General features: G+C 38.3%; 1 protein-coding gene across 1 annotated transcript in view; it reads right to left on the bottom strand.

Moving 5' to 3' along the window:
• Adamts19 (ADAM metallopeptidase with thrombospondin type 1 motif 19) overlaps positions 1-23,877 on the bottom strand; it is a 186,374-nt gene that overhangs the window by 53,549 nt on the left and 108,948 nt on the right. The window contains exons 10-14 of the mRNA XM_028777164.1: positions 23,666-23,796; positions 22,543-22,715; positions 18,278-18,405; positions 7,634-7,754; positions 2,630-2,710 (exon numbers count right to left, since the gene is read on the bottom strand). Coding sequence (XP_028632997.1) covers positions 2,630-2,710; positions 7,634-7,754; positions 18,278-18,405; positions 22,543-22,715; positions 23,666-23,796 — 634 coding nt within the window. The remainder of the gene's footprint in view (positions 1-2,629; positions 2,711-7,633; positions 7,755-18,277; positions 18,406-22,542; positions 22,716-23,665; positions 23,797-23,877) is intronic.

The following is a 23,877-nucleotide window of genomic DNA, read 5'->3' as shown; positions in this document are numbered from 1 at the left end:
TCAATGGCACTGCACATAGTAAATGCAAAGAAATAAGGAAATTGAGACATCACAAACTATGGAAGGAATAAAGTATAACAGGCAGTAGGACAGAGCTCCAAATGCACATGGAGAACAATAGTTGTGAATATGTGGCAGGACACACAAAGGCGTCAGATCAGAGCTGGAAACAAAGGCAGGGGTCAAGAAAGACTCTTGGCTCCAGGATAAGCAGCTGGTTAAAACTGAATAGTTCTGATAACCTGAATGATGACCCTGGAGATGTTCCCCATGTTTCTAAATATGAGCATCATACAAAATTCTCGAGGTGATGAAATTGTGCAGTCTTTCAATAAACCTCTGCTCTCAGGAACAGGTTAGAGCACAGGTTATAGTCTGAATAGCTTGCTAACCCCTTTAACCTTGTGAGGAAATAAAATGTCTTCTACAAATCTAGACTGGGCCTTCAGGAAATAGCAAAGCTGCCAGGGTTTTGATCTTGGTTTACCCAGCTCTCCAAAGTGAAAAAAGATGAATTTGACTTATTTGTAGACTGCCCAATCTCTTGTATTTTGTCATTGCAGCCTGAGAAGATAAAGGAAGCTGCCTTCTGTGGTGCACAAAGTTGTCCTGAATCATGGAGGAGGTCCTAAATGCAATCATGCCTGTCTTTATATGAAGTCACCCAGGGCAGATTTAAACACTGAAGAAAAGGCAACAGATCATAGAGGCAGCTGTTGGCATGATGCTACCACAAAGGAAGCAATGCTGGCACAAACCAGAAGCTAGGGGACAGTGCTGCTATCACATGATCTTTCAAAGACAAAGAATGTGCATACCCGTTAGCTAAGTCCACTGAAATGAATTTTGGATTTCTGGATTCAAGAGCTCTGAAGGATAAATTTATTTTTGTTGGTTTATATACCCAAGTTTGCATCACATTACAAAACTACAGGAAAGTATAATTTTCATGAAAATAAGCAAAAACTGTATTCAACTAGAATACGGCAGAAATCAATTATCTTATTGAAACTTGAGGGGTTTATTTTGTTGTTGTTTGTTTTTGTCTGTATGAGTTTCAACAGATAGACATGTAGCATTCCTAGATGAGATTCTCTGGAGACAGAGCAAGACCAAAAAGAGAGAAGGGCTTAGCCCAGAGCCTCAACATATGGGAACATTTGAAGACTATATTCAGGGTCCAGGAATGCTTACATATCAAATAATGTGACCGGTGGGTGTGTCCAAAAATTGTTAACCTTGAAGAATATGGTAACTATGGTAACCATGCAGGGCGATGGTTACCATAGAAAAACAAAGTAGATTGTTGAGAACCATGGAAGAGGTAGCATGGTGGTTTCTCATTTGCAAACCTGGTTGATTTATTTAGCTTCACTTGTCAGGTTATTAAATCTCTTCACATTAGCTCAAAGTTTGCTGAACTCCAAGTTTAGCTGAAAGTTCATCTGAGACAGCAAAGTTTTTTTTTTTTTTTTGCAGCTTGGAAATAAAGAAAATGTAAGTGAATGTGATCGGTGGCTATATATTGAGTAAATGTGTCTTAATCATCTACACCACTATCTTCGAAAACTGAGTTTTGGACTTACTTGAATTTGAGGTGATCTTCTTGTACTTAAAACACATTAAAAGCCATAGCAAGTAATTTAAATCAGATATATACATGGAGGTAACAAACTAAAGAGCATCTCATACAATTAAAGAGTTCTCTTACTTTCTTTTGTCATTTCAGGTCTCCCCCCCAAAAGACAAATCATAATGGAAAAGATGATTCAAAGTCAAGACTTTTTATACTGTGGAGTAGGAACATCATGTGAGATGGACTGTTCTCTATGGGCAAAGGGTTTTCCTACTGGAACATTTACTGCTCAGTTGAGAATAACAAGGGCATAACTTTTTTAAGCAAAAAGTTGCAAACTGTTTTTAAAAGGTAATTTAAAGTGCAGTGTTTAAAATCTGTTTGGTCTTCCAGTGTGGCTTCATTCTATTTGATTCCACTATTATAGTACTTTATTTGTTATATTAAAGTTATTCATTTTACCTAATTAAAATATTAAAAAAGCTAATCTAGTCTTCCCCGCGAGCAAGGCTCAAAGCTTTAAAAATATTTTCTTCATAGGTGAGATTTTTCTGGAGTGAAGTAAGACAGACAAACTTAATACTAGGTCACAGACTTTAACTATGTATGGCTTCCTTTTAGGGGTAAACATTTCCTATTTCTAAAATAATTGTTACACAAAAATACCTGAGCATTCACACATGGATTTATATGTATTTGCATATACATGCATTTTTACATATGAAGTAAATGTGTTAATGGATTGTATTATATATTCATATATATGGAATAAAGCATGATAATCATTTAATGAGGCAGCTTGTTTTGTTTCATTTGGTTTTGTATCATGAGCTGACATTTGGAAGTAATTTATACTCTCTCAACAGAAAAGCAGATTGGTTTTGTTCCTGGGAGTCCCTTGGAGAAAAGGAAACTAGTGTTTAATATTATAGAGATGCTTTCCTGGGACGTTCAAGTGTGAACCTAGAAATAAACCAATTTTCTGCTGTCATGTAAGTCCCAGAGCTGAGAGTTAGGATTGCACTAAGTTCCTGAGTCTATAACACCAGTTACCTAAGTAGCTATGTGCCGGCTTTTCCTCCACGACTTTGATTCTTCTTGCCCCAGCAGGTATCACCAGTACTTCTACATAACCTGTAAGAGTCAGCAAAACATGCCATTAATCCAGGGTAAAATAAAATAAAATAAAATAAAATAAAATAAAATAAAATCTCTTCTCCTAACTGATTTGATGACTCCCACCCCCAACATACACCTTTGGTTTTAACTGCTGCTACCATGTTTTAAAGGCTATGAAGAGAGAAAATGTCTTACTATAAAGTTGCCATGATTTCGGGTGAAGGTTCTTAGAAAGCCTGAGCACAGAGCTCTACTGAGAAGGTAGGAAGCTATTGTACTGCATGGAGTACTGTGAGAAAAGGAAGAATATGGCTTAGCCTCTCTAGAGACAGCAGGACAAGGTAAAATCAACCCAGGGCATTTTTCTCTGGGGATTCCTCAAGCTAGAAAAAACAGAGAAGGTAAAAACCTTAGTGACAAGAGAGTTGGTCTGGGACAGTCCCGGGAGTGGCTGAGCACAGTGAGAGGACAGGTATTCCCAGGGAGATGAACAAACTGATGAGACAGAGGAGCTGGGGGGTGGAGGGAGTAAAAGGCTGTAGTGTAGGGACACAGCGAGAGGCCTGCTGTCACATCTGTAATGTCACACAAGCAAAGATTGGATGTCCTCAGAAAATATTTACCAGCTGTTGTTATGAATATATTACTTGAAATAAAGTAAAACAGGGTGGAATAAAATGAGAGGATATTCAAGAAAAAGGAAAAACTGAGGGGCCTTAATGAAGAAGAGGGCCAAAAGAAAGATGGCTAGTTTTAGCTTAATAGTTGCTCTAAACTTAATATTCCTTTTAAGACACTGTAAAATGTTGTGTATTGGGCTAAAATCTGATTTGAAGCTTTAAAAAAACCAAATAGATAACTTCTAATTTGTCTCCTGTCTATTGATCATTGTAATAAAAAAAATTGAAGTATTCAGAATAAAGAGAAAGGTACTGTAGAGTCCATCTGATAGCAGAGATAAAATAAAGAAATATGAAGTGTTCAGCGTGCGTGTATGTGTGTGCATGCGCTTACCTATGTGTGCACATGTACCTATGTGCTAAGATCAGAGGTTGATCTCATGTGTTTTCCTCAGTCATCTTATTGTTTTGGTATGGTATCACTCATTAAACCTAGATCTCACTTCTTTAGCAAGATTGGATGGTCAGCAAGCTCCAGGGATCCCCTGTCTCCATCTCCCCTGCTCTGTGATTACAAATCTCAAGGCCATGCCTGGATTGGTTGGTTGGTTGGTTGGTTGGTTGGTTTTTGTGTTTGTTTTTACATATACTCTAGGGATATGCACTCTGATCCTCATGCTTATATGTTAAACTGTTTACCAACTGAGACATCTCCCAGTCCCTGGGCATGTGAATTTTAGAATCAAAACTTCCACTTAAGAGACAGTTTATCTAATTACTCAATGACTTGAAAATTTTCAGTAACATCGACTGTTTGCAGCAGTTCCAAATGGAAAGCATTGGCACTATGTCACAAAGACAACAATGAAAGCAGATGTATGGCTGGTGGGCATCTGTGCATAGAAATAAGGTCGGATGGACAGTTAAGTAGATAGGACTCAAATAACTTGTAAAATTAGGTTAAAAGATAGCATAGAATATCATGGTTAATTCTCTGATCAATAATAAAGACTGTTTTTTTTAAGCACTCCCCTTTATAATCACAAATGGCTTAGCAATGCACTCCCATACTTTGTTTAAAAGTGTATCCCTATGGCTCACATTTGAAAATACCTGCGTCACCCAGAAGAAAAGGCAAACCATACATATCAAGGGAACTTAGAAGAATGTATGCAGGAAGCAAAAGGTTTCCTTCTCTGTGTGAATGAGAACTGCGAGACAGGCTCTTGAAGCACAAATCCGATAGAACGAGAAGGACAGAAAAGGCTCAGTCTGTTGTGATCTTTCTTTTTTTTTTTTTTTTTTTTTATAAATAATTTATTTATTTTTGAACATGAAATGCTTTTTTATAGCATGTTTCACAAGGGGAGGGGGTAAGAGGGGCCAGATGGTGGAAAAGTACAAAATCTTCTTGGCCTGTGCCTTGAAACATGTCATGGTCTATACGGTACACTGCCTTGAATTATGATCTACCTGCTGTTCTTCAGAAGATATGGTACACTGCTTGAGTTATGGTCTCCCTGCTATTCTTAAGATGATATGGTACACTGCTTTGAGTCTATCTGCAGTTGCTAAGCAGGATCTTGCAGTTGCCAAGCTTCAGAGGACATTGTGCAGGTGGGGAAAGGTGGGGGGTGAGGGTAAGGGCGAGGGTCCTGGCTTCTGGCATCTCCCCCTTCTCTGTTTAGTTAGAGAAGGCATCTTATGATCAATCCCAACTATGTGAATTTTGAATTTGGATGTCTAATTATGGGGGGTCTTAGACAAGTTCACAACCCCAAAACACTGATGTGAGACGAGTCACATCGATGGTCGAAGGTTTTAGGCTGTCGACGATGGGCAACGTCAAGGGACTCCGATGTGGGTAAAAGGAGGGTGAGGGCCCTGTCTTAGGCCATGTAGGCTGCACCCACTCCCAGCACCACGCACTCCTTTTCGGCTGCATTGGGTGGGCCCCTGGGAAGTGGACCTACAATAATCCCGTCATTGGGCTAACTCACAGCCATCCTAGTCCCTTGTAAATGTTCAATTTACCAACCATTTGTCAGTTTGGGGTGTAATATTGTCATAAAGGAAGGCTCCCCAATGTTAGCGGCCATATCAAGGGCGGCCTTGGTTTAGGAAAAAGCCAATTTTTGTTGTGGTGATCAAGAGGCCAAGCTCTCTATTGAGAGAAACGGGGGCAAAGCCAGGCATACCAGGAACCCTTCTGGAGGGCGTGGAAGTCTAGCGGTCGACCGTAGGGGGGAGGCAGGGGAGCTGGCAGCTGTGTCAGTCTCCTGCAGAGTCACTTCTGGATCCTCTTCAATTTTCGGCTGATGGTAATGAACTTCAACCGTCTTCTTGATGGCAGCATCAACCTGGTTCCGTGGATGACAGGTCGCGGGTTTTGATCTCTGTCTCGCTTAATCTTGATGTCCTGCGCACATCCTCTCAATGAGGGTCCGTCCAGAGGGGTCCGTTCCTCGAGCCCCACGTCTGGGTGCCACTTGACCCGACTGGCAGGCCCTAGTTATTCGTGGGGGCGAGGAGGACTGCAACCTGCTATTCTTCAGAAGATATGGTACACTGCTTGAGTTATGGTCTCCTTGCTATTCTTCAGATGATATGGTACACTGCTTTGAGTCTATCTGCAGTTTCCAAGCAGGATCTTGCAGTTGCCAAGCTTCAGGGAACCTTGTGCAGCTGGGAAAAGGTAGGGGGTGAGGGTAAGGGCGAGGATCCTGACTTCTGGCCCATCTGGATTAGAACTTCTAATGGCAGGCATCACGGGTGATTCATTTTGTGATCTTTCAAATGACATTTGAATTCTGTACTGTAAAACACTTCATGTCACAACTGTGGGAATGGGATGGAGTGGACCATTTGTCACAGTTACATTTTTTAACTGAACGTTTGAGAATCTGTTCCAGCTAAGTGCGTCTTGTCTTTCCTAAATGACCACTGGCAAATTTGAATTGTTTGCCTTTTATTCTATGAAGGCAAAGCAAAACAAACAACTTCATTTCCTCTCCCAGAGATTCACCTGCCTTTCCCCTTAGAACAGCTCACTTATTTAAAATGACTTCAGTCTCATTGACTGTCCAACATTGATTGACTGTTCTCCAAATATAACTAATTTATTTTTTAGCATCAGGATTTTTTTGTATTTCTTGAACTTGAAGATTTAAATGAAATGTTGATGCTAGCGTATGAGTGACCATGGAGATGGTTGTAAATGGGGGCTGAAGAGATGATTCAGGATTTGCTAAAGCATTTGCTCCTCTAAGCATTTGCTGCTCTTTCAGAGGAGCAATGTTTGGATTAGAGCACCCTTGTTAGACAGCTCACAACTGCCTGGAACTCCAGTTCCAGAGGCTCAAGCATCATCTTCTCACCTGTGTGGGCACACACCCCCCTCCACACACATGACACACACACAAGCATACATACAGATGCATATGTAATAAAAGACATCTTTTAAAAAGAAAACAGTCATAAATGATGGCCCAACAGATAATAATATGTCCAGGAAAGGACTCTATGAAGCACAGAAAAGATTTGCTTCTTCCCAACAAGCTTGAGAACCTGATATTTAGTGATATGTATATGTATTTATATAAGTGTATGTATATGTTTATTCATGTATATGTGTGCGTATGTGCATAAAGTACTTATGGGTTATTATAGGTCAGTCTCAATCCTAATAATCACTTTTCGTGGCAAGGAACTCTAAACACATACTTCGTGGATCACACCCCTCACATCCCCTGTGTGTAGCATTTACCGGTGGGAATGAGGAGAGGAGGGGACTCTTGGTATTAAGTTTCATGGAAATTTTCCCCGCGTTCTGCTGTCCCTGCTTTGATTTCCACCACACTATGCTGTTTCAGATTTCAGCTTTCAAAAATTTCCCCCCGAAATTAAGTAAAATAATTAACAAAAAGAGAATGGAAGCTGAAACCCTGAAACTAATATTGTAAATGGTTGTTTCAAGCTGTTGCAAATCACTATTTTTGTTAGGCATGCTTTTCACTGGCTAATAAGCATTTTAGAGGCCTGGTAACATAAGCTGATGCAAATTAGATTACTCCCTTCCTGCTCTAACTTCTAGAATGTACAACACATGACTTCATGTTTTCATTATTGAAAAATATGCTTGTTTAAGTTTCTGGCTCATATCGCATATATTGTATGTCATCACTGAAATTATTAAAAACCCATTGAAGATGTCTTCAGTAGAATAAAAACTGTGATCTATAAATCAAATTTAATCTATTTTTTGTCCACAAAGACATTAATTACAATTTATTGAGTAGGAAAAGTAAATAACAGATACCTGCCCCTCTGGTGTGATTAAAATCGCCTTTAATGACTTTGCATGATTTTCCATTGCCGTTACATACGCCACAATGATCTTCCCTGGCAAGAGACCCCAATAAACCATCACAACCAGCTTTCTGTAAGAAAAGAAGAGTGTATGTCAAAAGTTGAAGTATTGCCCAGGGCCTGCAGACCTGGCTAGAAAGGACCATGCACAGTTATGTACAACTTCCACAGGTAGCATCCTCTACACCACTTGTCGGAGGACCAATGACTCTCCATCCTGCTTTACGTAGCACTCGAGGACCAGCCATAGAATTTCATACAGCTTCTTCAGGTAACAGTACCCTCTACCTAACAACCACCAATAGAACCCTTTGAGCCTTCTACAGATTTCTAAATATCTTCAGAGGGAATCTGCTCATTCTGTGTAAGGTTGACTATTGGGCTCATAAGTTGTAGGAGCCCTAGCTGGGATAGGACCATTTCTGATACCCACACTGCACATCAACACTTTATGGACCAAAGGCTGAAAAGGAAATATCAACCAGTTAGTCTAAAATCTGACAAATTTGAATAGCAGCCTATAGAGATTCAAATGTCCACCTTACCAATGTTATCCATAAAAAATGTATTACCAATGATGTAACATCAGATACCTAGGTCCCATAACAAAAATCATACAAGCAAATATCCAAGGAAGTATATTCTCTCCAAAAATGAGCACCCCAAAGTTAATGCTCCCTGAGAAGGACAACTTACATGAGATATAAGACAAGTTTTTCAAAACAGCATTATGAATATGTTCAAAAATACAAAAAGGATGTGAATAAATGCTAAAGACCATGCAAACAAAAATATTGAATAAAATATGGAGAAAACTATTCAGCATATGAAAATACAACTTAATAAAAGGTTAGAGATTGTGAATAAAGCCCAAATGAAATAAAACTTTAAATAAAAAGTTTAGTAAGCCAGATAAATAATTCAGAGGAAAGTCTTTCAATAGAACAAATCAAGAGGAGAAGAGAATATTGGGGTTTGCAGACAAAGTAGAGGAAATGGTTCACTCAATCAAAGTAAACAAAACTAAAAACATCCAAGAACAGAGCATGCATTAACTATAGGACACTAAGAATTATAAATATCAAAAAGGGAGATAGTCCTGGTTAAAGGGCCAGAGACTATTTTCAACACAATTATAGAAGAAAAATTCCCAGCCTAAGGAAAGAGATACCTATCAAGTTGCAAGTACACCGACACCAAATAGACAAAACCATAAAAGAAACTCCCTCGGTCATATAGTAATCAAGTATTGAATATACAGAAAAAAGACATGGTCTTCAATGCTGCAGGAAAGGCCAAGTCATAGATAGAAGCAGGGCACACAGAGTAACACAGTTTTCAATGGCGATTTTAAAAACCAAAGGGGATTGGACTATTCTCTAAGTTCCTTAAAATTAGAGATTCCAGCACAGACTCTTGTGGCTATACTATATATTATAATCAAAGGAATAAGAACTTTTTTTTGTGGTAAAGGCAGGTTAAAAGAATGTGACAACAAACCCTGCCCTAACGAAGTAACTTGAAAATATACTTTGGACTTAAGAAAGGGTGAGGCAAGTCCAAGAGATGATAGTAAAAAGATAGCTTTAGGTAAGTGATAAAGAAAGCCTAAGGAAAATAAATATCATAAAATAAAAAAAATGACAGGAATCAATACAGAACTTTCAATAATACCTTTGAGTTTCAATGGTCTCACTGTTCTTTTAAAAAGACAAAGAATTCAAGAAACTAGATAAACAACAACAACAAAAAAAGCAAAAGCAATCCAATTAAAAAATGGGGTACAGAGGTAAACAAACAATTTTTAATAGCTGAAATTCAAATGACTGAGAAACACTTAAAATATCCTTGGCCATCATGGAAATGCAAATCAAAACTACTTTGAGATTCCATCATATACCTGTCAGAATGGTTAGGATCAATAACACTAGTGACTGCTCATGCTGGTGAAAATGTGGAAAAAGGCTAATACTCCTCCATTGCTGGTGGGAATGCAAACTTATATAGTCAGTGTGGAAATCGGATGGCAGTGCCTCAGAAAGTTGGGATAGATCTATTTCAAGATCCAGCTATAACACTTGACCACAAAACCAAAGGATATCCCATAGTACCACAAAGGCACATGTTAAAACCATGTTCATTGCTGCTCTTTTCATAGTAGACAGAAACTGGAAAAAAAACTAGATGTTCCTCAACTGAAGAACAGATAAAGAAATTTTGGTATATTTACAGACTGGAGTATTACTCAGCTGTTAAGAAATGACATAATGAAATTCACTGGCAAATGAATAACACTAAAAAAAGTCATCCTGAGTGAGGTAACCCAGGCACAGAAAGACAAATGGATATTAGCCATCATGAAAATTATAATCAAGCAATAATCTGTAGCCTTAGAGAGGTGAGGTAAGGTGAAGAGGAGGGGTGTAGGGAGGATGCATGGATTTCCTTTGGAGTGGGAAATAGAACTGATTCAGGACACACAGGCACAGGAACAGTAGGATCTGGTGGGAATGAGAGGGGACACAGAGTAGAGGAGGAGGATGCAGGGAGAGACAACTGGAAGAGGCACTTGAGGAATGATATGAAACTTCCTAAAACATATGAAGATGATCCTAAGGTCTCCTAACAATGGGGATATGGAGTCTCAAATGGTTATCACTTGTCACCAAACGAGGATTCCAATAACTGGACTGCGTTGCATTCAGTTGAATTGTTGGATAAGGAATCCATTAGAAATCCACAAACAACCCAAGCTGTTGCTAAAACAAAGGCATGCTCTCTTCTAACTTACCAAAGGGCCCTATTGCTGTACAGAATACATACAACTCTACAATCATGGAGAAGCCGGGTTGGTGCCTATATGGAGCCTTCTCCTCCACACAGTAATGTCTTTGGTGGAGGTTACTAAAAGACAAATATAAACAGCAACTCAGCCACAAAACCTTTGACCTACATTCTGTCCTGCTGGCAAAAATATCCTAGGGCAATTGGGACACAGAATTGTGAGAGTAGTCAATGTCTTCTTATTAGATTGAAGGCTCACTCCATGTGAAGAAAACCAAATGGAACCCTGCTTTGGTAACCAAGAACCAGAGACTAGCTCGCCTAGAGACCTAGGATAAAACCAAACACTACTAGTCTAAAATGAGTGAATGAATGGAATGAATGAATGAATGAATGAATGAACTTATAATGATATTCTGCTATACTCACAGATCACTGGCTTATCTAGTCATCATCAGAGAAGCTTTCTTGGGTAGCAGATGGGAACAGATGAAAAGACTCATAGCCAGACGAGAGAGAGAGAGAGAGAGAGAGAGAGAGAGAGAGAGAGAGAGAGAGAGAGTCTAAAGGGAAGTGCTCCATCAAATCCCTCCACTCAGAGATCAGGGAACACTGAAAGAGGAGGGGGAAAGAGTGTAAGAACCCAGAGATGATGGAGGACACCAATACAATGGAGGACACACAAGATCCTCTGAATCAGCCAAGACAGGTGCATCTGAACTCACTGAGACTGAGGTAAGATGCATGAGGCTTAAATGGGTTTGCACCAGGTCCTTGATGTATACATTAGCTTTTAGCTTAGTGTTTTTAAGGAACTCCTGATTGTCTGAATAAGTAGGTCTCTGACTCTTGTGCCTGTTCTTGAGACTCTTTTCCTCCTGTTGGGATGCTATGTCCAATTTTGATATAACGGTTTATCTTATTATATTTTGTCATGTTTGGTTGTTATCGCCTAGACTTCTAAGTTAACCCAATCAAAAGAGGTTCAGTAGGTTACTTCATATTGATCAAAGGGACAAGCCATGAAGAAGACATTACAAATTTCAAGCGCCAAACTTTATAAAGAAATGCTGCTAAGTGTAATGCAACTGGTTCACCATAACACATTAATATTATATAACTTCAACACTAGACACTCACCAAAGGACAGATCATCTAGAGAAGAGGGGGTGCACAGAGTAGTAGAAGAGGTAGGTGACATCACAGATAAAATAGATCCTATAGATCCCTGCAGAGCATTCCGTACAAACACTAGACAATACACAGTTATCTCAATAGTCCATGGATACTTCAACAAAATACAACATATTCTGGGACATAAAAAATAAACTGTCTCTCAACAACTATAGGAAAATTTAAACAATTCTATATATCTTATCTATCATCAATAAAGTAAAAGCAAGTATTAGCAGTAATAAAAAATTACAGAAAATGTACAGTCATGGAGATTTAACAACACTGGCTGGATTATTTAAAAATAAATAAAAATAGAGAGTTAAAAGTAGACTAGAATCGAATCAAAATGAAACTGCAACAGACTAAAATCCCAGGATGCAATGAAGGCTGTCCTAAGAGGAAATGTTACAGCTATAAGTGCTTACAACAAAACCAAAATAAAAAAAAAATTTAGTGGTGTACTGTAAGGCCTTAGAGAAACAAAATCATAACAAATGCCCAAACCATAAACAGGGAGAAACAGCCAAGATTAGAGCATAAATTAATGAATTAACAATGAAGAAAAATAAAATCAACTAAAAGAAGTGGTGGTTCTTTGAAAAGGTGAACAAGTTTGATCAAAATCTTAGCCAGATTAACAAAAAGTAAGAAGAACCAAATTAATAAAATTGGGGATGAAAAAAGAGATATTACATCAGACACCACTGAAATCCAGAGAGTACAAAAGACATTCTTTCAAAACTCCCATAAAACTGGAAATCTAAAGAAATGAACAAGTTTGTTAATGCTTCTGACATGCCAGAGTAATCCAGGAAGACATAAATATTTAAATAAATCTATCATGAATAACAAGGTTGAGTCTGCAATAAAAATCCTCCAAACCCAAACCAGTCCAGGCATAGGTGGATTTATTGCTAAGTTCTACCAGATCTTTAAGGAAAAACTAAAGCTGATATTTCTCAAACTGTTCCATTAAATAAAAGAGCAAAGGCTGCTTCAAAATTCTTTTTACAAAGCCAGCATTACCCTAACTCCTAAAACTCCTACAGTTGATAAACGTGTTCAGGAAAGGAGCAAGAAGAGAAGTTATACACAAAAATAAGCAGCCTTCTACATACCTCAAACAGTATTTCAGGTTAAATCTTACCAGGAAAGTGAAAGACCTATAAAATGAAAACTTCAGGACCATGAAAAAAGAAGTTGCCATATACACCCAAAGGTACTCATGGGCATTATGAGTTGGTAGGATCAATACTGTGGAAATGTTCACCCTACTGAGAGAAATCCGTAAATGCAGTGCAATCCCCATCAAAATTCCAATGCAATTCATCACAGAAATTAAAAACACAATCTTAAATTTTATATCAAAATACAAAAGACCTAGAGTAGATAAACCCGAAATGTAAAAATACTGCTGAGATATTACAAGCCCTAATTTCAAGTTATTCTAGAGAGCCATAGGAATCAAAATAGCATGAAGTCAGCATCAAAAGAGACACATTGATCAATGAAATTAAATTAATAAACTCACACTCCTGTAGACACCTGATTTTTTTTATAGAGGACAAAAATATACATTGGAGAGAAGGTAGAACCTTCAACCAAAGACTCTGGTCCAACTAGATAACTCCATGTAGAAGAACCACCTTTCACTCTGTATCAACTCAACTGAAAGTAATCAATAATGTCAATATAATGCCTGATGCTTTAGTCTGTGAAAAGGGGTGTGGGGGACTACACCTGAACTTATAGGCACAGGAAAGGACTTTCCAGACAGGACCTTGGTAACATAAGAATGAAGACTAACAATTAGCAAATGGGTCCTCATGACGTAAAACTTTCTATAGAGCAAATAACACAATCATTCAAGTGAAGAGACAGCTTAAAAATTGGGAAACTATGGATATAACAGTCACGTACCCAACACTGGGTTAGTGTCTAGAATATAGAAAGGACTTAAAAATAAACTTAAATGTTAAAAAAAATCTAAACAATAGTTCTCAAATGGCTGAGGTACACATCAGGGAAATGTACATTCAACCTACTTTGAAATTTCATCTTACCACAGTCAGAATGGCTGAAGCCATAAGAACAACTCACAACAAATCCTGGATGTAGAAAGGAGCACACTTATTTCCTGTTAGTGGGAGTGCAAATATGTGCAGTCACTATGGTAATCAGTGTGCAAATTCCTCAAAAAGCTAGAGTATCTCAACCATATAATTCAGCTACACCATGCCTGGGCACAACCCAAAGGACCCTATATCCCACCAGAGAGACACTAAATCATCTATGTTCAATGCTGCTCTATTTCCAATAGTCTGGATGGTCACAAACAGGTAAATGGGATAATGACCACGTGGGGCATTTACACAATGAAACATTATTTTCCTATAAAGAAAAATGAAATGAATTTTGCAGTCAATGAACTGTGCTGGAAATACACAAACATCACAACGGGTACTAGCTCTGAATCTTTAGAAATACGTTTCTCAATGGAAGTGCCAGGAAACTAGTTCCGGGCAATGGGAGAGTAAGCTTACGAGGGAACAGGGAAACAGCTCAGCTTGTATGAACAGGGAATGTAAACTAACGGGTAAGGAGAGTTGACGGCATGGGGCATGGGGGGGAAGGTTGAGAAGTAACCATGTGGCATGTAGAGACCTACTAGTACAAAAGCTTCCTGAGACACACATTCATACGCATATACAAGGAGTTTAAATGGTGTTACCCTGCAAAAGGGGAACACTGCACTCCCAGATACCACAGGCTACCCAATTAAAAAAAATACCCAGGGGCAGGTTAGCAGTACCTCTTTCCAACCCCTAAACATTATAGTCTCTTGGGTCACAGAACATGAAGTAATGCAGCTGATGTCCTAATGGGAGTGGCCATCCCTAAACTCCAGCTTTCCTAATACAGGGGTTGCTAGGTATGAAGGATGTACAGAAAAGTACAATAACCAACAGTGTCATCCAGCTATGAAACCTGTAAACTACAGTTCTAGTGGCTTGACAAACCCATTGGTGAAATAATGCCACATTTCTATGGCAGTAATCAACTGCTTTAGGGTTGGACTGTAAGACCCATTCTGCAAGATATAATTTATCTGTGTCACCATTAACAGGGGAAAAAAACTCATAGCTGGGTAAGACATAGGCTATAGGAGAGAACTTAGTACTATTATTCTGGTAAGTGGGGATAGTGTTTAACTGCTGCCTAAGTTCTTATCTGCACAACCACAGATTAGTGCATCTTCTCATCCTCACTCAGAAACAGATGATTCTTTTTTACAATAGGCGTGGATAACAGGCCCATCCCATCCTCTCAAGTTTCAACAATTATGGGAGAAGTCAAGATGGAAATAGCCAGAGTGGATAACTCTGGAAAAAAATGGTTCAGGACATGGCAGAGTAGTTGCACATAGGTGTGAATGTATAAAATCAAGCAAGACAAAACTCCAGCATGAATGGCAAAAGTGTTCATGAAGTCTTCTGGTCCCTCCACCTAAGAAGAAGAGCTATGAGCAACTGACAGATGCTCGAGGAGGGAGAAACTGTTCTTTTTAGAAATATGACCCTCCGGAGTCTATCCATTGGCCAGCAAATGACCCTACCCGCGTGCACATGCTGGCAGTGCTAGTTGGATGCTGTGAGTTTAAAATGGAACATATGAAATGGGGAGGGAAGGTTGGTGGGCGGAATGAGGGAGGGCCTGGGGAGTAGACAATGGACTGGGAAATGTGATAAAAATATATTATGCGCATGTATGCCATCCATAAACAGTAACAAAAAGAAAACTGAAATCAGTTTTTAAAAAGTTGAATTGTTTCCTCCCTCCCTTTATCTAGGATGAGCTACTGCTTAGCTATCATTTAGAATGAGCGTTGTCTCTGAAGGTCAGGTGGCTGAGTGGCAAATTATCAAATTGCATCTTTCTGTACTGTAAACATCACCATTAACTCATATCAAATAACAAAACTGGCAAATTGGGCAAACTGTAGGTAGTGGTGAGAATATTTGTCTTATTGGATGATATCTCAGCATAGTTTTCTGATTGTTTCTTTTTTTGTGTGGCAGGCTTTCTCTGTTTCTATACTCAGGAGAAATAATCCTGTTTTCCCAAGTTGAGTATACACCAAGCAGAATTTAGTCTATCAATACTGCAAGTGAGCCACTAAGATCCTCCTTCATAGGAAAGGTTTGAAATAGATACTCACAACTAATTCTTGTCAAGTAAGTGTTATATATGAGAAAATTTCAAATATAAAGAAAAGATCAAAAGCAAGGCTCTGTTTCTGACTGGTATTGAAGCTCTTAAGATATGAGAAGCAAATAGACTTTACACACACACACACACACACACTAGCTAAGTGATATTCAATATTCAAATAAAGCAAAAGGTACATGACTGTTGCATATGGAAGCATGCTTTCTTGTGTCAGAGTGCCCAACAGTGCCAAGGTATATGAGCAGCAGTTAATGGAGCATTTTGATCAGCCAGTCAAACTTATTTCAAAAGATGTGCCTATCAAAGAAAAAGCTTAAAACACAACATAGGTGGAGCTCACCTAACAGGAGCCAGGAAAGCCTGGATCCTGATTTTTTTTAAAAAAAAAAAAAAATCTGTCTTTTGTGTTTAAAATGGGAAAATAATCTAGGATAAAAATTAACATAGGTCTGGCTAGCATAAGATAATGAAATACTTAAGCACTGAAAACAGCAGTCTGTGCAATAACTGGTAGGCTCAGCATACAGGAACCAGAGAGCACAGGATGGGTGGCTTAGAAAGGCAATGCCATTTCACCAGTGGCAGATACCTTAAATATCCTGGGGCATTGGCTGTGAGCAACTGATGGGATGGTCAGGCCAACCCTTCTTTGTCTTTGCAGCAGCAGACACTGCACTGAACTACACAGGGTTCTAAGCAAGCGATCCCATTTTGGAGATCTGTATTCATCGTATTTAGAATTCCAGAGTCAGTTTTGTGGCTATACACTTTGAAATTAAAAACAAGGCAAGCTAATCAAATTCCCAGTTTTCAGGGTGTGATCAGAAAATTCTGTGTGTTTTTCATCATTTGATTAAGTTCTGCATTTGAATTTTTAATAAAAGGACTGAATCTTGACATTCTTATACAGACAGAAGTCACGCCCCATTTCAGAAAATTCTACTCAAATTAAAATAATCAGATTCATGGGAGCATTTGTGCAGAACTTTTGCTGACATCATTTTAACATCCAGTATTGGTCTCTGTAAAATATCAGGGCTATACAGCCCTTTGATGTGAAAAGTATAGCCGTTTAGGCTATTATACTTAACACACACAATTGGAAATGTTAATTTTGAAAAAAATCATTTAAGAATACATAAATCAAACATTCATAAGTTGTGAAGAAAAAAATTACAAGTTTAATTGTATAATATATAATTCTGAAAGTGAGATAAGTCTAAAATGAATTATTGCTGGAGATTTTTCAAGTCACTGTCATGTTCTGTTGATGGATGTAACATTGCCATACAGCTCAGTGTTAAACTTTACAGAACCATAGCAGAGCACAGAATACTGAAACTCTGGACCACTCAAGTTGGATGAGGTTCCACTCTCTAACTATAAGTCTATAGCCTGGACCATGTCAGTGTGCTCAGCCATGTACTTTCTCAGGGTTAGAAGACTATGCAGTTTTCAGTCTCGGCTAATTCTCTCATTTCTCTCCCATTTTTTAGAAAACACATTGGAAATTGTCTAGGGAAATAACAACTAACTCATTCACTCACTAACAAACTAAGCCCTATTATCCCTAAGATCAGATTTCCATCCAGGGGACCGTAAATACACACATACACATGTAGATGTGAAGACAGAGAGGCCTCTTTTCTCAGAGGAGATAACTCTGAAAATGCAGCCCATAAGAACTCCTCATGGGGTCAGTAAGCAAGTCCTCCTGTGCCCAGTCCCCTCCCCATGTTCACAGTGACTGTGCTTGGCTGGCATTGACCTTCTTGCATATTTATCTTCCAGGGGAAGTCAACCTGAGATAATATTGCAGTTATTAGGAGAAAATTTACGTTATAGCTTTAGATCTTTCCATCCTGCTATTAATACTCATTTGACAGAAAACATGTCTCTACAGATGGATGAAAATGAGCACATAAGTTCATGTAAATGAACATTTGAGAGAAAATACAATAACTACCGTTAAAAATAGAGGACACATTTGAAAACTGATGGATTCTAGCATGTTGGTAATTACTTGAATATGATGTGTATGACTGATTTTTAATGTCTTGTGACTCTTGTCTCAGGATAGGACAAGAATTGGAAAAAGTTGAAATCTTTGGTCTGGAATGTTTTAACAGATAAGAGTTCGAATTTTAAGAGTAATACCTCTCTGTGTCTATATCTTAAAGTCGCCGATTCTTTCAGGTGCTTATTGAAATTGTTTTCAAAGTCATCTTTATACAGGTGGAGATAAGGCATTTCAAGTTAAATTTGTCTTACTCAAGATCCCAGTCGTGTGTAAACCATTTGATTCCATGAATCTCAGCCCAAAGCTTGTCACTATGTCATGAAGCTTCCTGGGAAACCCATAGTATCAGTTCAGTGTGTAGAGTTTCCTTCACCAGTATCTTACCTGGCACCTGCCATTTGCACATATATCTAGTCCCTGATATCCACAAGAAGTTCCATCCATCACCTTATCCGATAGAAGAACAGGCTGTTCTTTTCCAACAGGAGAGCAAAACAAGGCACATGGTTTTTCTGCATTCAAAGTGGATAAAAGAGAGAAAAAATGACTCATCAATATTTTTTATCATAAGTTCTATTTTTCCACAATGATTACTGAGTAAAAATATAAGGCAATGCTAATTGAGCAATACAACATTAAAGATTTATATCAGAGGCTTAGTATATTAGATGAAATACTATTTCTTTAGAAAACCAGTCTATATTAATTTCAATTTTCCGTGATCTGGCCTCAAATATATATATTATATCTCATATATAAATAAATATATATACATTATATATTGTGTTTATATTTATTATGTTCATATTATATATATTTATTATATAAATGTTTATATATTATATATCATATACACATATTATTATTTTCTAGAACAAAACTACAGAAAACATATCAATTGTTCTCCTGAAATACATTTGGTGCATGACAAGTTTTGTTTCTGTCTTTCAAATGATAGCATTCTTACTCTTCACTCACTTAAAAATTTTGATTAATATTTATGCATAAAGTCTTTTGATGTGTCTCACTAATAAATATGGATTTACTAAGATTCAATGTTTTTCCTACATCCTCAAATAAAAAGCTACCGAAGTAGGAAAAGCAACGGTCGCCAGACTCTCCTTGCTCTGTGTTTTCAGAAATGACAAGCAGCTGCATAGGAACTTGGATCAAGAGGCACAAGTGCAGATGTGTTAGTAGGGCTCAGTCCCTTCACCACCGACTCTGAAACCCTGTCAGTGTGGCTGATGTCGAAGGCAGGAAACATTGATTCAGGCTGAGGAATTCTTGAGCTGCAGGCCTTCCTCAGTGCCCTACTGAGCCTGAAGCCAGAAGCCTGGATTTCAACGACTCGCCTTTCAGACTCAGAAGTGGTATCTTTTTTTTTTTTTTAAGTGTTTCTATTTTGAAGCCATTTATGGAGAATCTGTGCTACTTGGTGACATCAATGGTGCAGATAATCAAACCTGAAACTTCAGAAGGCCCTCTATGCTACATTCTACTCTCCTGGCTTGACACCAGTCGGCCCTTTACTGCTTATTAAACTTGTAAAAATAGGATGGAAAATAGTTTACAGGCTCCGTCACTGCTCTTATGTCTTCAGAAACATTCCACGTGTGCTGAGGGGATTCTATAAATACCAGATAACAGCCAGAGGCATGGAACCCGGTATCACTTTGCAAAAAGAAGACAGACAGTTAAATGAGCCTTCAAAAACTCAACATTTCAAACAGTTTTCACATGTGGCTTCAGAATGCCACTCTAACCAATTTGGGGGAGTTGGAAATATGGCCTTTAACATATATGGTTTTGAAATTTCCCTTTAAGACGCCATTAGAAGCCGCAATAAAACTCTGCAATGTGTTTCGCACCCCAAAGTACACTATTCTCTGACTGCTAGCTGTGTCAGGTCGTTGGACTTGAAGACAACCGCTATAACTGTAACACCTTAAAAGTGGTCTATGTAATTCTCTTTCTAGCGTTTTTCTTTGAAGACAGAAGCAAGCCAGATACATGAGTTGAAAGGACTTAGTCCTCGTGAAAATTCCATTCATATTCCAAACAGGAAATCTGGTGGAAAAATCTTAGTGATTTTCCTTTTGTAACACATTGTCAATACTGTTGTCATAATTTAGCTTTATAGATGTCATAAATACTTGATTCACTATCTTTATTCCTAGGGAATACCCTGGAGAGTGTGACACCAAGGTAGGTGAACCCTGATACATGCCAGTACTTGGCATGCAGATACTATGACTTGATTTAAAGGTACAGGACTCCCCAAGATGCAAAATGCACATGGATAGCATCAGAGCTTGAGCATGCATACATGATGCAAACACATGAACACAAAAGCCAGAAACTGCTTTTCTTTATAACAAGCAACATTTACTACCTCAATGAGATCCTATATCCAGCTATTCTTCCATGGTTACAGATCATAAAAACAAACAAACAAACAAACAGATGTAGCCACCATGTTATATGGTTTATTATATAGTATTATAATATAATCATGATTTATTAAGAATTTGGACTTCTGAAATCATTTGCTTCCAGAGGATGAGATGAAGGATAGTTATTGGGTATTTTATTGAACACACAAACCAATAAACTCAATTGATCCATATTGCAAAGTGATTAAAATATGCGATTTAAACCACAACAAGATAGCACCGCACTCTAGCAAGAAGGACAGTCATCCAAGAGTCTAAAGACAGCTAGTATTGAATAAGGAGAAAAGGTAATTTTTGTACTGGGCTAGTGATGTGTAGTAATGTTGCCTAGTGAAAAGTTGAATGAACTTCCACATGATCCAGCAAGTCCACTGTTTCAAAGGAAACTAAGTCACTATGAAACAGAAGAATTCACGCTATTCTCCTCATTGCAGTAGTATTTACAATGATCAAGAAATGGAAATAAAGGAAGTATTGTATCAACAGTTGCGTGGATACAGACAATATGTTCCATAATGATAAAAGGAAATCCTATCATTTGAAAAACAAGAACAACAACAACAAATACAAAACCAAAAAAAAACAGATGGAATTTGAGACTATCATATAATGTGAGGCCATAATCTTGGCAAGAAAGAAAAATATCCCATGACTTTATTCATACTTGAATATTATAAGTCTTTCTCATAGAAGTTGAGTATAGAGTGGTGGTTACCAGAGGCTAGGAAGACAGAGACCAGATGCACAGGGCAAGTCTGTCAGTGAGTGCTAAGGAATTCTGGTGTGCTGCTCCCCACAGGCTATGTGAAAGCAGAGTGAGGCACACATGTCCTAAGGCAGAAGGATAACGCTTGACAGTTTTAGCATAAAGAAATGATAAATGTTGAAGGATATAAATATGTTTAATTTGGATCACTGCACAGTATTATAAAAGTATTGATGGTAGTATATACAAATGTAAAATATTCTGTTTTATGGATCATTAATAAATTTAATATTAAAATGCTTACCTACTGGTTGTATAAACAGTAAATATCTTTAGAACTCAGGCTTTCATTCATTATATTTACATATTTTTAATGAATAAAGGTCAGCACCATTCCACTCCACCACTGTTTACAGTTTTGTTGTTTTGGTGGTAGGTTTTTGTTGTTGTTATTGTTGTTTGCTTTGCATACTTGTTTGGTTTTTTTGTCTGTTCATGTGCCTAAGCTGAGTTAAAGGAGCCCTGATCCAGTGACATGTTAGCTGTTAAACAGACTGAAGGAAACATGGGAAATTACAGTCCATCGGGACAATGAGAAGGAGTAAAGGTAACGTGGGCTGTATGCTGGAGCCACGGAAGCCACTGTCGTGCAAGCCCACGTTCAGTGTTCACAAGCACTGTTACCATTCTAACTTAACATGGTAGCATATGCTTCTTTTAGTTCTCATTTTAAAGGAATTGAAGATTCATTTCAGCTGGTAAAACTAATTTGAAAATGACCCATGTACTTCTCCGTTAGGATCCTCCAAGGCTGCACCCTGGTAGCTATAGTAAAATACAAAGTTAAACCAGAGTACACTGATCACCGTGTAAAATTCTGTCATTTTATCAAATCTGTTTGTGTGCATACCACTCCTGCAGCTAAGACACTGAGCACTCCATGAGCTCGTGTGTGCCTCTCCTGCCACACTGCTCACGACCACCACGCCTAGTCCCTGGCACCAACCGTTGACTTTCATTTCTTTAACTTTTGCCACTTCAATCTGTTATTTCCATGGAATGTAGTGTAGCATGTGGCCTTATGTCACTGCCATGTTTTTGGCTGACATTTTTATTTGGCACAACACCCCATAATCCATTGTCAATAATACTGGCTGCATAGTATTCCATTGCTCAGGGATTCAACTTCTACATTGTTCATTGCATGTTCAACTACTTTAGAGATTGCCAAACTACTCTTCAGAGTGGCTGTACCATTTTGTATTTCTATCAGCAAGGTTAGACATATCAATTATTCACAGATAAGTTATTCTAATGGATATCTATTCATTGTTCACAACGATACTAAAATAGACACATGTTTAGTTCTGTGGTTGTTATATGCCAGTGAAGTCAGAAAAAAAAATGAAGTCTACAAATAATTGTAAGTTAATTTGTAAAATAACGCAAGTACTATAAAACGACTTGCATCTAGCTGGTGACCATACCTTCATCGAAGACAGCTTGCCACTGAAGTGCATGCTTTGGGTACGAAGTTCTAACACTATAGGCCTGACATTGCCAGTCTCTGAATCCAGGCAAACCTGCAGGACAAGGTGGATTCTCACATATTCTGTATTGTTTTCTGGGGCCATTACAATCCCTTGCTTCAGAACCTAGCCTAGAAAAAGAGTACAGATAATAAATTTCACCTTTTCCCAACAAGCACCAACTTTTAAAAGTGAAAACCATCATACTTATAAAATATCCTATTAGACTGCTTCTTTTAAAGCATATAAATGGCTGAGGAGAGTAGGGCATTCATAGGCTTATGTTTAAAAAAAGAAAGATTTTTTTCAATGTAAAAATTATTTTTCAAAATCCATGAATGATGAAACCTACTTTAGATAAAACAGAAGACAAAATCCAAGGGCAGAACTCAGAGCAACATGTAAAGTCTGACTTCCTCATGCATTAGTTTCTATCAGGATTATTAAATTCATATTTTCAGAAAATTCAGACACTTTCCAGCAGCATATAACTGAACTGTGTCCCCGAGTGCCACAAAAGCAAACTGAGTAGAATCCCTCATTCCCCTGTCCTCTCTACAGGTGCAGTGACCTTGAACAAGAAGGCCTGTTAACAACCCTCAGCTGTACATGGGCCCAGCATGGACTTCTGTTCTTTTTCTTTTTGATTTTTATTTTTTGTTTTCACTTTACTTTTTAAGCTTTTATCATCACTAACTTTGCTCTTATTCGTTGCCTTCAGTTCCAGCATCCTCTTGCCTTCCTCCTAGCCTTCCTACTATTCACTTGACACTTACAATGTCCCAGCATCCTCTTGCCTTCCTCCAAGCCCTTCTAATGCTCATCCTGCTCACTGGAGTACATTTCCTCTGATTTACTCATGGACAGTGTCTTTTTGTAGATTTCATTACTCTTTGTTAGAAAGCCTGATCAGTGTTTGCTTCTTAAAGGAGACGTTTTATTTTGGGTAAACAATTTGAGGCAGTAGTACAGTTGTACCAGTTTCCTTTGTTGTCCATTAGGCTTTACAGGTGGTAAAGGCTTTGTTATTTCAAAACTGAAGACCAAACGCCCTCCCCCAAGCCAGGAGCTGTGACTTTACCCAGGACACTTGCGCTCTCGACTGCTGACCCCAGAACTGCAACTTCGACTACAGGAACTCCACGGGCTCCACTCTCCAGCCAAGTGCTCGGGTGCAGGGGTCCTGCGGGTGCATTCTCCAGCCTTACACCACTATTCCAAAAGTCATGTCTTAGGTGAACAAATCAGGGCACAACTGAAAATCATTCACTGGTCTACACAGTCACTGGAATT

The sequence above is a fragment of the Grammomys surdaster genome, unplaced genomic scaffold (genome assembly GCF_004785775.1).
Source record: "Grammomys surdaster isolate TR1022 unplaced genomic scaffold, NIH_TR_1.0 278, whole genome shotgun sequence".
Classification (NCBI taxonomy): Eukaryota; Metazoa; Chordata; class Mammalia; order Rodentia; family Muridae; genus Grammomys; species Grammomys surdaster.
Note: the sequence above shows the minus strand (reverse complement) of the source record. Positions and strands in the feature narration are given on the sequence as shown.